The following is a 12589-nucleotide window of genomic DNA, read 5'->3' as shown; positions in this document are numbered from 1 at the left end:
TCATCATGGGCTGGATCTGGGCTTCCTCCCTGGCGCCTGCACTCTGGCCGCTCTGCACTGTGGAGAATCTTCACGTGCAGTCCAGCTACTGACAATGCTGGTGCTGGGGATCGAACCCAGGGTCTCTGGGGCATCCTGTGTGCTGGGTGAGCAGCTACCAGTGAGAGTTATTTTCTTTTTTATTTTGACACAGGGTGATTCTGTTCTTAGGCTGGCCTTTACTCATTCTTTTGCTAGCAAGTCTTTGCAATGCTCCTGCCTCAGGATCCTTCTCTTTCCTCCCCGTCCCTCCCTTCTTTCTCCTTCCCTCCCCTCCCTTCCCTCCTTTCTTCTCCTCTCCCCTCCCCTCCAGTAGCTGAGGTTACTGGCCTTCTCTCTCCTCTCCTCCCCTTTCCTTCTCTCTTCTCCCTTCCCTTTCCCTCCTCCTCCCCTCCCCTTTCCCTCCCTCCCCTCCCTTCCTTTTTCCTCTCCCCCATCCCCACCTTCCAGTAGCTGAGGTTATTGGCCTCTGCTCCCCTCCCCTCCTGTCCCCTCCCTCCAGTCTCCCTCCCCTCTCTTCCCCTCTGGTAGCTGAGATTACCTCCAGGCCCAGCTCTCTTTTTTACTTAGCAAACATTTATGAAAATTCTGTCCCAGGCCAGGTGATAGTATTTCATTTACTTGAATGGTTTAATTTGGCTCACAAGTGTGCTTTAAAGAGGTGAAGGCTGACCCCTCCGCAGCCACATCTTTTCTCTCAGCTCCCAAGAATGGCTTGGGTTCTTTTATGATCCCCCGTTGTTTGTGATTGCTTTCAGAGACCACAGGGATGTGGAAGTTTAGTCTGGTGCCTTCATCCCTTCCTGTGGGAGAGAGTGGCACTTGGGGAGACTCTGGCATGGCGCCCAGGCCTGGCCCATCCCAGAACAGTTAGGCTGAAGTCTCTGGGGTGGAGTTGACTTGGTTTGAAGCTCCCCGAGGTGTGGGGTTGAGAGCTCTGCTGACCTCACAGCTTTTAAAATCCAATCCGGCGTGGGCAACCTTGAAGGCCCAAGTTCAATTTCCTTTAATGGAAGGCAAGAGCTGACTGTACAGAGTTCTGCTCTGGACATAGAACAGGAAGGGGCTGGTGAGGTGACTCAGAGGGTAAGGGTGCTTCCTTACGAGCCCGAGGACCTGGAGTCGATCCTTGCGACCCTTGGAAAGGTGGAGGGAGAGGATGGACTCCTGACCCCACACACGCCCACGGCACACTTGCCCCCACCCTCTCATATCATACACGCTCAGTAATAATAAATGCACGTTACAAAACCATATAGTCCCTTTTAGAGCTTGGGCCTCTGTGCACACTGTTCACGTCCTCTTTGTTCAGGGAGCAAATGTCAGGCATGGTGACACGGGCCTGGATCATGTTCCAGTTCCGCCTGGGCTGTGTATGACCCCGTCTCAGAAAAAGGTCCTTGGGAAGATAAAATGTGGTATCGCCCCATAGTGGAATAGTATTCAGTTATAAAAAAGGAATGTTTTAACCAGGCATGGTGAGGCATGCCTATTGTACCACCATTCTGGTAGCTGAGGCAGGAGGGTGACAGGAGAGGAATAGAAGAAGCCATATTTGAAGCTGCTTGCCTCTCAGGTGGCATGGCGGATACTATCTGGGTGTTATTTAGTTTAAATTAGATTCAAGTCTAGTTTCTCTGCTGTCCTGGCCATGTCCAAGCTTGCATGATTGCTTTGGTCCTGTAGAACATTTTAGTGACTGCGCAGGTACCAACAACCTGAAGCCAGTGAGCAGGTGAGGTCCCTGGAGACTGGCTGGTCCTGGCAGGCAGAAGGTAATGCTGGGATGGTGGGGAACAGTCTGGAAAGGCCATCTGAATGACCAGACAGACCTGGGCCATCCAGGACCTGAGGAGGAGGTGGGAGCTATGGTACAGATGCCCAGCTCAGGTGGGCTTGTCCTGGGGACCCAGGGCAGCCTTGGGGGAGGGTGTGTTTCATCATTGTTCTTTCAGACACAGTCCTTGTCACCCCAGGAAGTCCTGCTTTTTATAAGACACCCTCATCTGCCTGTCCTCTGGGGAAGCCGAGGACTTGGTAGCCATGGCTCTCCTCGGCTCCTGGCTCCTGATGACTCTTCTTAGCCTGGGGTCATTCTGTTGCTCACTTGGCTGTTGGTATAATTCTTTGGAGTAATTACTGTTTGGATCCTGCTTTATTTTCCATTGACTTGTTTCCTTGTTGTTGAATTGCCATTGCTCTTTGTATGTTGTGGGACTAAGAAGACTGACTTGTGGGCTCTCTTCCTGTCTGTAGGTGGATTCTTCACTGTTGTCATGGTGTTCTTTAGGCACACGTGTTTTTGGGTTGACCAAGTCCTTGTTACTTGTGTTTTTGTGCCGTGTCTTGGAAGCCACTGGCTAATGTGAGGCTTGTTCTCTTTTCTGTTTTCTACTTTCAGCTTCTCCATTAAGATCTTGTTCTCTTTTGCCCTAGTTTTGGTCCAGGGTGTGAAGTTTGGTTTGTTTGGGTTTTGTTTTCTTTCTGTTTGTTTGGTGTACAGGAATTTACTTGATTTTATGGTAAATTAATTTTTACCATGGCAAGAGTCTGGTGTGTAATCTACCCCAGAGCATCCTTCAGTAAGCTGCATTCATGCCCCATGCTGCCTCAGGAGCCCTTCAGCTTCAGGACGAAGGGTCTGTTTGAAGATAAAAAAGTATCAGCCTGGAAACTCTTTGCCGTTCCTCATCTCAGTTCAGAACATTTTGTACTTTTCATTGGGTGTTGAGGTTCTGACACCATAGTCTAGATTGGCCTTCGGTCCCAGCACCAACAGGCCGGACTGACATGTGGGTGGGATTTATTTAATGCCACCCAGCACCAACAGGCCAGACTGACATGTGGGTGGGATTTATTTAATGCCACCGGGACATGGAAATGAGCCCAGCAGAAAGGACACAGAAGCAGAAGAGAAGGCCCAGTGCAGGGTTAGGGTGTTCAAGGAATGTGAGCAAGTAGCCAGAAGAGACGGCAGGCCAAAAGAGGTCTAGGGAGTCAAGAATAAGGATGGGTGGAAAGGGGCTAGCCTTGCCCTTCCCGATGCTGTGTGTCATTAACAGCCTGCCCTCTCTGGGCCTGCTGACTTACCTGTGTAGAGTGGGGCAGGTAGCACTTTCTGAACTCCTGGGTGTGCTAGGCTGTGATGGGTTCCCCAGTGTGTAGCTGAGAGGAATTCAGACTACATGCCCTCCACGAAGATGTTCAAAATAGGACCACAGGATCACCATGGGCAGTGACAGGCTCGCAAACTGGAGGCCCAGTGGGTCGGGCACATGAGCCAGGCATGCCTGCCCCCTGGTGGCTGGACCATGTTGTGCACGTTCTGAACAGGCGTCTAATTTCTGTTTCCCCTTGAAGCTGTTAATATTGTTTGTTCCCACATGGTTGAGGTCAGAGAGGTTAAGGAATTACTTGAGGTCATGCAGCTGTGAAACTGGGCCTCTTGGGCCCAAGACCTGCCATCCAGATGTTATCCATGACCATGACAGTGGGGGGTTCTGATGCTGTGACACACCTGTCCTGTAAACAGGGGTTCCCACTAAGATTCTTTGCTTGTGTTCTCTATCTCAGGTGCCTTCGCAGAACCTGGAGCAGGACGGCCAGAAGCCTGTCCGGCAAGTGTCCCCCGTTGCCTCTGTCCCCAGGCGAAGTCACAGCTTTTGCAAGGACAAGAAGAGTGGACCCTTTGTGGTGAGTGACAGTCGTACCGCTGGAGAGGGACTCACAGGCGTGGTCTGTGTTGGAAGGGTCTGGGAATGTGTGTGGAGGGTTCAGGTTGACAGATGCCTGGCAAATGGGTGACCAGCTGGGGACTGGGTTGCCAGACCCTCTGTGCTGGGGAAACCCTCGCTGCTTTTGGGTTTTTGGCACTAGGCGGGGCTCTGCAGCTGGCCACGGAGGCTGATAAAAAGTCTTGGGTTCGATCTGTAGCACTGTGTCTTTTCAACAGCCTTGAGATTTTGAGAGTTTAGTGTCTGCACCCTTTGATTTTCTCGGCAGGGACAACTGGGCTAGCGATTCCTGTGTCGGTGCTGATTTGAGATGGGAGTTGAATCTGGAGGGAGCCAGGCCAGAGAAAATGCACCCATGAGGGCCATTAGGAGGCTGTAGAAAGCCAGCTCCAGACTTGTGGGGCCCACGATCACCTGTCCCTGTCCACACAGTGGGGAGAGATGTGGCTGTGTGGGCACTGAGGAGGTGACACAGGAGAGGCTTGGCATGGTTCTGAGCACCCAGCAGACACGCCGCCACACTGCCTGGCTGCAGGTTGTTGGCTGTGTCTCTTTGGCCTACTCTTCCTCTCTCGACTTTTATGCTGGCTTAAGAAGGACCTGGGAAAAGGACCGTGTTTCTTGGGAAACCTCTGACCTTTGAAGCCGTGACCCAGGATCCTCTGGTGATTTGGTTGATTTCTATGCAGTCTGTAATGGATCGAGTTCTCTCCTTGTTCGAATGGTGCCCTGAAGGCATGGCCCAGGGTAGCTGTTGACCAGCGTGGCTCGAGTTCTGCCTCCCATACCTTCCCATGTCCGTGGTCTAGAGAGACTTCCCTTCTCAGAGATTTTGTTTCCTCAGCTGTAAAATGGGCATATTTGCTGTTATTGTAGGGGTGGAGTAACAGGGTGTGTGGCCGGGGGGACGGTCGTCTGCTGAGTGGCCCTGGGAGTGGCCCTCGTACCTAGATGCCAGTGGCAGCCTTACAGGCATGTGACACTTGGCCATCTCTGAAGGTTCCCTTACTCGGATACCCTTGTCTCTAGTCCCTCTCTGGTGGCACCACCTCCCTTATCTGATCCAGTGTAAACTTCTGTGTGTACCTGTGAAGGCAAAGGTTATGGGGAGAAAAGGCCTGGAACCTGTCTGCAGTCTCTGGCCGGCAGGAGGCCTCCTTGCTGCAGGCTCCTCCTCTGTCCTCTGTGCCATCAAGAAGACTTTGTCCCTAGAGTCCTGGATGGTTTGCCTTGACTCCTCTGTTCTGGCTCTGAGGCCTCTGTGCCCTGCTTGAGGAGTGTGGGACTTCCTCTCCTGCAGACTGCAGACTGAAGGAAGGACCAGGACTCAGCCCTGCAGGACTGGGTTCTCTGGTCTCATACCTGCAATGTTAAGAAGCAGCCTCAAGGAGGCAGTGGTGTCCAACACCCTTCTGACTCCTCCCACAACCTGGGATGGACAGGTAGACTTGGAGCATCTGAAAGGAAAGACCAGCTTCAGCTGCTGTGGCCCCTGGGGACTCAGTTTCTCCTGTGGAATGGAGCTTTAGCCTCTGGGGGCTCAGTTTCTCCTGTGGGAAGGAGCTTTGGCCTCTGGGGACTCAGTTTCTCCTGTGGGACGGAGCTGTGGCCTCTGGGGACTCAGTTTCTCCTGTGGGACGGAGCTGTGGCCTCTGGGGACTCAGTTTCTCCTGTGGGACAGAGCTGTGGCCTCATGGGACTTAGTTTCTCCTGTGGGATGGAGCTGGTCTGGTCTCAGAGCAAATGAGGACTCCTCATTAATGCTTTGGTTGAGGAGGCCCCTTTCCTCCTCTTTTCCTCCCCCCCTCCTCTCCCTTTCCTTCTCCCCTTCTTTGTGTCTGTTCAACTCTGTAGAAATGGGGAAACTGAGGCCCACAATAAGGACCCAGCTTGATTAGGATGGCGTTTCAGATGAGGCCTGGGGATTGGTGACATCTGTGAGTTCGCCCGAGATGGTCGGGGAAGCCTGGTGAACATTGGCTATTAGTCTGCCTGAAGAACGTTGGCTGTCAGTCTGTCCGATGAATGTTAGCTGTCAGTCTGTCCTTGTTTGTCCGTAACTTCCTGCTGTTGCATGCTCATCCAGGGTCACATATCTTCATCCTTTTAGGAGTTTGGTTTTTATTTCATGTAGCCCAGACTGGCCTCAAACTCTTTATGCAGCCAAAGATGACCTTGAACATTCTTCACCTGTTCCTGCCTTCTGAATTCTGGGTTACAGGTGTGTGCCCCCTGCACTGTTGATGGGCGGTAGAGCCTGGTAGATGCCAAGGTGACACTCTACCAACTGAACTACACCCTAGCCCTTGTTATCTCAGGTTTTGTCCATCCTTACTTGAGTGCTGCCCACCTCCCCTGCCATTTTGGGTAAACAAACCGCTTCCTGCTCTAAAAAAAAAAAAAAAGCAAGATTCAGAGGGGCTCAGCCTTCTGCCTTAGGCCACACAGCATGAGGAGAGCTATAACCAGGGCCCACACGTGCTGGCTGGGACTTGGGCACTTCCTCCCCCAGGCTGGGCTGGGCAGGCTGTTAGTCCTCATCCTGCTCCCCCTTCCCACAGCTCCTGCCAGCTCCCCACTGTAGCCCCTCCAGGAAAGGGAACATGTGAGTCCTGGGACTCAGCCAACGTTGACTGTGGATTGTTTTGTCCTGTCTATCATATCTAAGCCAGCCTGGGACCCCCAGGGCTGATTGAGTCAGCAAATCTGCGTGACCACACCCACTGCTGCCAGTCATGGGACTACCCACCGGCTGCCCTGTAGCTCTGCCCACACGGTGCTGGCGCAGCCAGCTGCAGAACAGCTGCTTGTTGCTGTCATGGCTGTTGTCTGCTCCTGCGAGCTGTCTTACTGTGAAGGGAAAGTGTTCCCAGCCTTAGGAGTTCAACTGGGTCCTGAAAGGGGAAATGTCTTCTCCTGGTCCTGTGGTGTATCCTCCCACAGGTATGGCCACCCTTCTGCCCATGGCCTATGGTTTCCTAGAGATTATAGAGAATGGTGACTCAGTGTGGACCCTGACCTCAGGCACAGGTTACCCAGCAGCCCCTCCTGTGACCGTGAGGTCATAAGTCAGGCACGAACCTAGGGAAAGTCTAAGAATAACCTCCCCATGACTAAACACAAACCAGCTCTTCCTGGCTTATTTACCTATATGTTCATTTTTTTTAAATGTGTCCACTGTGTACCAAGTCTGTGTGACTTCCAAGTCCAGAAACCCTACCTAGGATCTGTCGTACAGGGGGTGCTGGGTAATGTCATGGATTTAGTTAGCTTTAAGGTCCAGCCTTCTGGGGAAACAGGGTTCAAAGAGGGGAGGCCAGGCTGCAGTGGAGGTACAGGCAGTCAGGAGCCTACTGTGCCTGGGGGAGCCGGGCAGTGCACTGGGCATAGGGGCATGAGGGACTCCAATGGTAGCAGGGTTGAGCACACCCTGGCTTGTGAGGTCAGTACCCACCAGCACCAGCTGCGCCCTTTTTCACTCTGGGTGCAGAGGTCTAGGGACAGCCACAAACAGTCACTTCGCCTGCAGCTGGTCACAGTTCTTTTCTGGATTGAACTAGCCACACCAGGGCTTGTCTGCTGGAGTGAACGCGTGCTGCCAGCCGTGTCAGAGGTTGTGTGCTGGGGTGTTTTGTGTTCATTTGTGTCCCTAATGATCACCCATGCAGCTGTGCCTGTATCCACCCACCTGCCAGTTTATCTCTCCGTCCATCCGTTGACTCGCCCATCCACCTACCCGTCCATCACTGCCCTCCTCATATCTTGCTTGATTTATTAATTTATGTGGACCTCCAAGAATATGAAAGGGGATGAGTCAACGTCTGTCTTCAAATTGTTTTCATTTCTAGGCCAGGAACAAGTAGTTACACTCGGTATGATGGCAATGTCATTATCCCCCTCCCCCACCCACTGGGAATGTGTTTGGAAGCCTTCGTCTTCCAGACTGTTCAGGGAAATAGTGGGCCAGGCCGGTGTGCTGCTTCTCTGGCGTGTGCACACTGTGGGAACCAAATACGTAACCACTGGCCAGGCTCAGAAAGGAGACGTCTGGATGTTACCAAACACCATGAAAAAAATAAACCAGTGTAGGGAGCCAGGGTCGGGGATGGGAAGAGGGGTACGGGGCCTCTTTCTTGTCAGGTGGTCAGCAAGGGCCTCTTTGAGGAAGTGACTATGGGTGGGGCCTGTAGAAGGATCAGAGGAGGGTGCCAGGCAGGAGCAAAGGTCTTGGGTATAGACAGAAGTTTCTGTCCCGCTGGGTCCTGCAGTCGTTCAGTCCCAAATAAACACAATGAGGCTTATATTAATTATAAGCTGTTTGGCTTATTGCTCAGGCTTATTACCAACCAGCTCTTAGGACTTAAATTCACCCATAATCCTTGTCTATGTTTAACTATGTGGCTTGGTACCTTTTCTCAGTAAGGCATTCTCATCTTGCTTCCTCTGCATCTGATTTGTGACTGTGTCTCTGCCTTTCCTCTTCCCAGAATTCTCCTAGTCTGGTTGCCTCACCTATACTTCCTGCTTGGATACTGGCCAATCAGTGTTTTACTAAACCAATACAAGTGACAAATTTTTACATGGTACCAGACCATTGTCCCACAGCACTTGGGACTTCTTTAGTTTGATGATTATGATGGTGATAACAATGGTGATTGAGCTGGTGGAGAGGGTGACCCTTGGTGGCAGGATAAGGGCTGTATTAGTCAGGGTCCTCTGGAGGAGCAGAACTTAAAGAATCGCTCTCTCAGACGTACATATGTAATGGGATTTATTAGAATGGCTCATGGGCTGTGGTCCACCTTGTCCATCCAACAATGGCTGTCTGCCAGTGGAAAGTCCAAGAATCCAGTAGTTGTTCAGTCCATGAGGCTGGATGTCTCTGCTGGTCTTTCACACATTGGAATCCCAGAGAAGTAGACACTAATGCCAGTGAAGGAATGGACTTGCCAGCAAAAAGGAGGGCACTCAGGCAGAGAGCAAGCTTCCTTTTTCCTTGTCCTCTATAAAGACAGGCTTCAGCAAAAGGTGTGGCCCAGATTAAAGATGGATTTTTTTAAAGATTTATTTATTTATTATGTATGCAACATTCCTTCCATGTGTGCCTGCAGGCCAGAAGAGGGCACCAGATATCATTATAGATGGCTGTGAGCCACCATGTGGTTTCTGGGAATTGAACTCAGGACTTCTGGAAGAAGAGTTAGTGTTCTTAACCACTGAGCCATCTCTCCAGCCCCAAAGGTGGCTCTTCCTACCCCAAAGATCAGATTTAAAGTTGGGTCGTCCCACTTTGAATGATTTAATTAAGAAAAATCCTTCACAGGTGTGACCAGTTGCTTGGATTTTAGTAAATTCCAGTTGTAGTCAAGTTGGGTAAACAAAGTAGTTGTGTGTGTGTGAGTGTGCATGTGTGTGCAATGTGTAAACTAGAGGTTAACCCCAAGCGTTGCCCCATGATACCTGCTCAACATGTGACCTGGCTCTTTTCTAAAGGACTTCCTCTATCCGAAGGTACCAGGGAGACCCCCGCTTATAGATTCTAAGCCTGAGGCTCAAGGCAGGGAGGTGGCTGCACCAGGAGCAACAGTGAAGCCTGGGTGAGGCCTGGCTTTGTAGCTCCTCCTCTGCACCAGGGAGGGGACAGGGATCCTCAGGTTTCAGCAGCACCAGCAGTGCCCACAGGGGTTTGTGGGTTCCCAGGGGCCCAGAACCCAGCCAGTGATCACCTGCCCTCAGGAATCCGGGTGCACGTGCTCTGCTTGACAAGCTGCCCTGGTGGGGACCTTGTCACGTGGGCACACCTCCCTGGTGGGCAGAGCCGGGGTTACAGGCACGATGGCCTCTGTTGGGAGGAGGTCCAGGCTTGTGGGTGCTGTTCCCAGGTGATGTCACATGACCAGCCTGGGCTGTCACCTAATCAGTGTGGGGCTGATGATGTGTGGGAGGAAGGGTTGTTGTAGAGAGACATGCCCATGGAAAGCCTCCTCACTAACCTGCCTGGAAACTTCCATGACAGATTGCATGTGAGAGCCAGCGGGAGGATGGCAGAGTGTGTGCTCTGAACCAGATGACCCAGGATGCAAGGGAGTCTATGTCCCATTCTTTTAAAAAACATTTTTATTTTTTAAATTGTGTGTGTGTGGAGGGGGATGTATTTGCACATGAGTGCAGTGCCTTAAGGGGCCAAAAGAGGGCGCCAAAGCCCCTTGAACTGGAGTTACATGCAACTGTGAACTGCCTCACTTGGGTACTGGGGCCCAAACTCTAGTCCTTTGTAAGAATAATAAGCATCCTTAACCACTCAGCCTTTTCTCCAGCGCCTACATCTTCTTGACCCACAGGGTCCAAGATTCCTCACTGATGGTGGGTTAGCCCAGAATGTCCAACCTGGCGCTGGCTTGCTTTCTTGCCATTGACAGGTGACTTCTAGATAGTGTCTAGTCCTGGCCTAGCTGCTCTGCAGGTGTATAGTATGGCTGTGGGCCCACTCATTGCTAACAGACACAAGTGCATTTCTGTGCCGTGAACCCCATCTCCATCCTGCCCCAGGTAGTGCCAGGTCTACATACATCCTGTGGTGACCACAATGAGGACTTGTCCCTGCCCTCTGTTCTGTTAGGTGTTCTGCTCTGTTGGGAACACGCATTTGGGTCTGTTACAGTCTGGGGCAGTTCCTAATCTTCGTGCATTCTACTTGTTGCCTCAAGGTGGGTGGTGCTCACTGTACACCCGAGATGTAGCACGGCTGGGGGTCGGGCTGCTTGTGCGCAGGACGTGGCTTCAGTGGCTGTACCTGGTGCCTCCCCGACTACAGTGTATGGATTTCCAGCTGTCCCCATCCCTTCATAGGCTTGCAGTGCTCCCTCCCAGCTCTCTTAACGTTCAGACACCGCAGAACACTGTCTGACAGTATTTGGTGGAACACTTGAGTTGAAGAACTCAAAATGTTGTGGAAGATTCCAGTTCTGGCTTCTGTTTCCTGCTTAGACAAGGTGGAAAACAGCTTTATGCCAAGAGTCAATTCCAGTTGTTGGACCATGCCTAAGGACTTTGGGGCCATACTTACTGGCCCAGGGGAGATGATGCTATAATCCATTAGTAATGTCTTCATGGATCAGGGAAGGCAGAGATCAGAGTGCCACATGTTTGCAAACCCTGTTTCAGCAGCATATGTGATGAGATACATACAGATACACACACACATACACACAACTCAATGCACCTATGAACGAACGTGCCCCAAATGGCGTCTTGGAGACTCTCCTTATGATTCTCCAAATCTCAGAAGCACTTCAAGAGTCCTTGCCTGGGTTTCTTATATATATGTCTCAGCCCATCACATTCTTTTTATCTATTCTGTCTTTCTGGACATGGGACTGGGCTCTTCTCCAGGACAGGGGCATCTGAGCCTTGTGTGCATTGAGATCTCATGAGAAACTTTTCAGCCTCCTGATGCCCATAGTCTCAGCTGGGACATCAGAACATCTGTGGCAGGATGAGCCCTCCTGTGTCTGACCCCCGACTTTACTTGGGTTACAGGCCCCCACATATGGTTTTCACAGGTGCTGGGGATACATACTTGGATCCTCACACCTACACAGCAAGCTCTTTACCCGCTGAGCAGCCACTAGCCCCAGCTTTTCAGTTTGAGACAAGGTTTTACAGCTGAGGATAATCTTGAACTCACTTAGTAACCTAGGCATGTCTTCATCTGTCCATCCTCCTGCTTCAGTCTCTTGAGCAGATGGGATTACAGACCTGAGTCAGACCTGGCTGTCACTTTTAAAAATAACTGTACAGTTGGTCTGTTTAAACTTCAACAGTTTTATATTTGTTTGTTTTGACACAGGGTTTCTCTGTATGACCTTGGCTGTCCTGGAACTCACTCTGTAGACCAGGCTGGCCTTGAACTCAGAGATCCCCTTACCTCTACCTCCTGAGTGCTGGGATTAAAGGCACCCTCTAAACTTTAGTAACTTTGACTGCTCAGAGTTCTAAAGTATCACAACAATGCAGTGTAGAAACTGTCACCTTCCCCTCAGGAAACCCACACCCACCAGCAGCTGCTCCCTCTTCCCTCCCCTCAGGAGTCTGCTCTCTGGGCATATCTGCCTGCACTCCAGAGCCCACACAGATGGGATGGCCTAGCAGGGACTCTTGAGACTGGCTTCCCCCACCTGGGATGGCTTCGAGTTTCACGCATGCACTATCATGAGCAAGTACCTTATTCATTTCTATGGCTGAATAATATTCTGTTCCACAAACGTCCCATTTATTCAGCCGTTTGTAGACTGATGGATTCATGGATATTTTCCACACTAGGGTTCTCATCGGCATCCCTACAATTTTTATCAGCCCATTTGTATTATTAATGACTTGTTGTTGAGTAAAATGCATAGCAGCAACAACTGTAGGCTGGAAGGTCTATTCTGGCTCGAGCCTTATGGGAGGAAGACTTGGTGGTATGACATGCTCCACCCATGCAGTGGGAGCCCCTGGCCAGGGCTTTTTACTTCATAGCCTTAGACAGGAAGTAGAACTATATTGGAGCTAGAGGCAGGTGTCACCCTCAGGGCCTGCTGGCCAGCTCAACCCACATCCCAAAGGTTCACAGCCTTGTAAAACAGCGCCATCATCTGAGGACCAAGTATCCAAGTTCATGAGTACCTGGGGCGACTAGATGTTCCAGCTCACGAGCACCTGGGGGGACCAGGTGTTGAAGCTCATGAGCACCTGGGGGGACCAGGTGTTGAAGGTCACTAGCACGGGGTGGGTCAGGTATTGAAGGTCACTAGCACGGGGTGGGTCAGGTGTTG

General features: G+C 51.3%; 1 protein-coding gene across 5 annotated transcripts in view; it reads left to right on the top strand.

The window, feature by feature from the left end:
- Kiaa1671 (KIAA1671 ortholog) overlaps positions 1–12589 on the top strand; it is a 138842-nt gene that overhangs the window by 44477 nt on the left and 81776 nt on the right. For all 5 annotated transcript variants that reach the window (XM_085680792.2, XM_048450314.3, XM_085680788.2 and 2 more), the window contains exon 6: positions 3613–3732. In XM_085680792.2, coding sequence (XP_085536918.2) covers positions 3613–3732 — 120 coding nt within the window. The remainder of the gene's footprint in view (positions 1–3612; positions 3733–12589) is intronic.

The sequence above is a fragment of the Myodes glareolus genome, chromosome 2 (assembly GCF_982192425.1).
Source record: "Myodes glareolus chromosome 2, mMyoGla1.1, whole genome shotgun sequence".
Lineage (NCBI taxonomy): Eukaryota > Metazoa > Chordata > Mammalia > Rodentia > Cricetidae > Myodes > Myodes glareolus.
The sequence above is the reverse complement of the archived record's forward strand: the minus strand, read 5'-3'. Positions and strand labels throughout refer to the sequence as shown.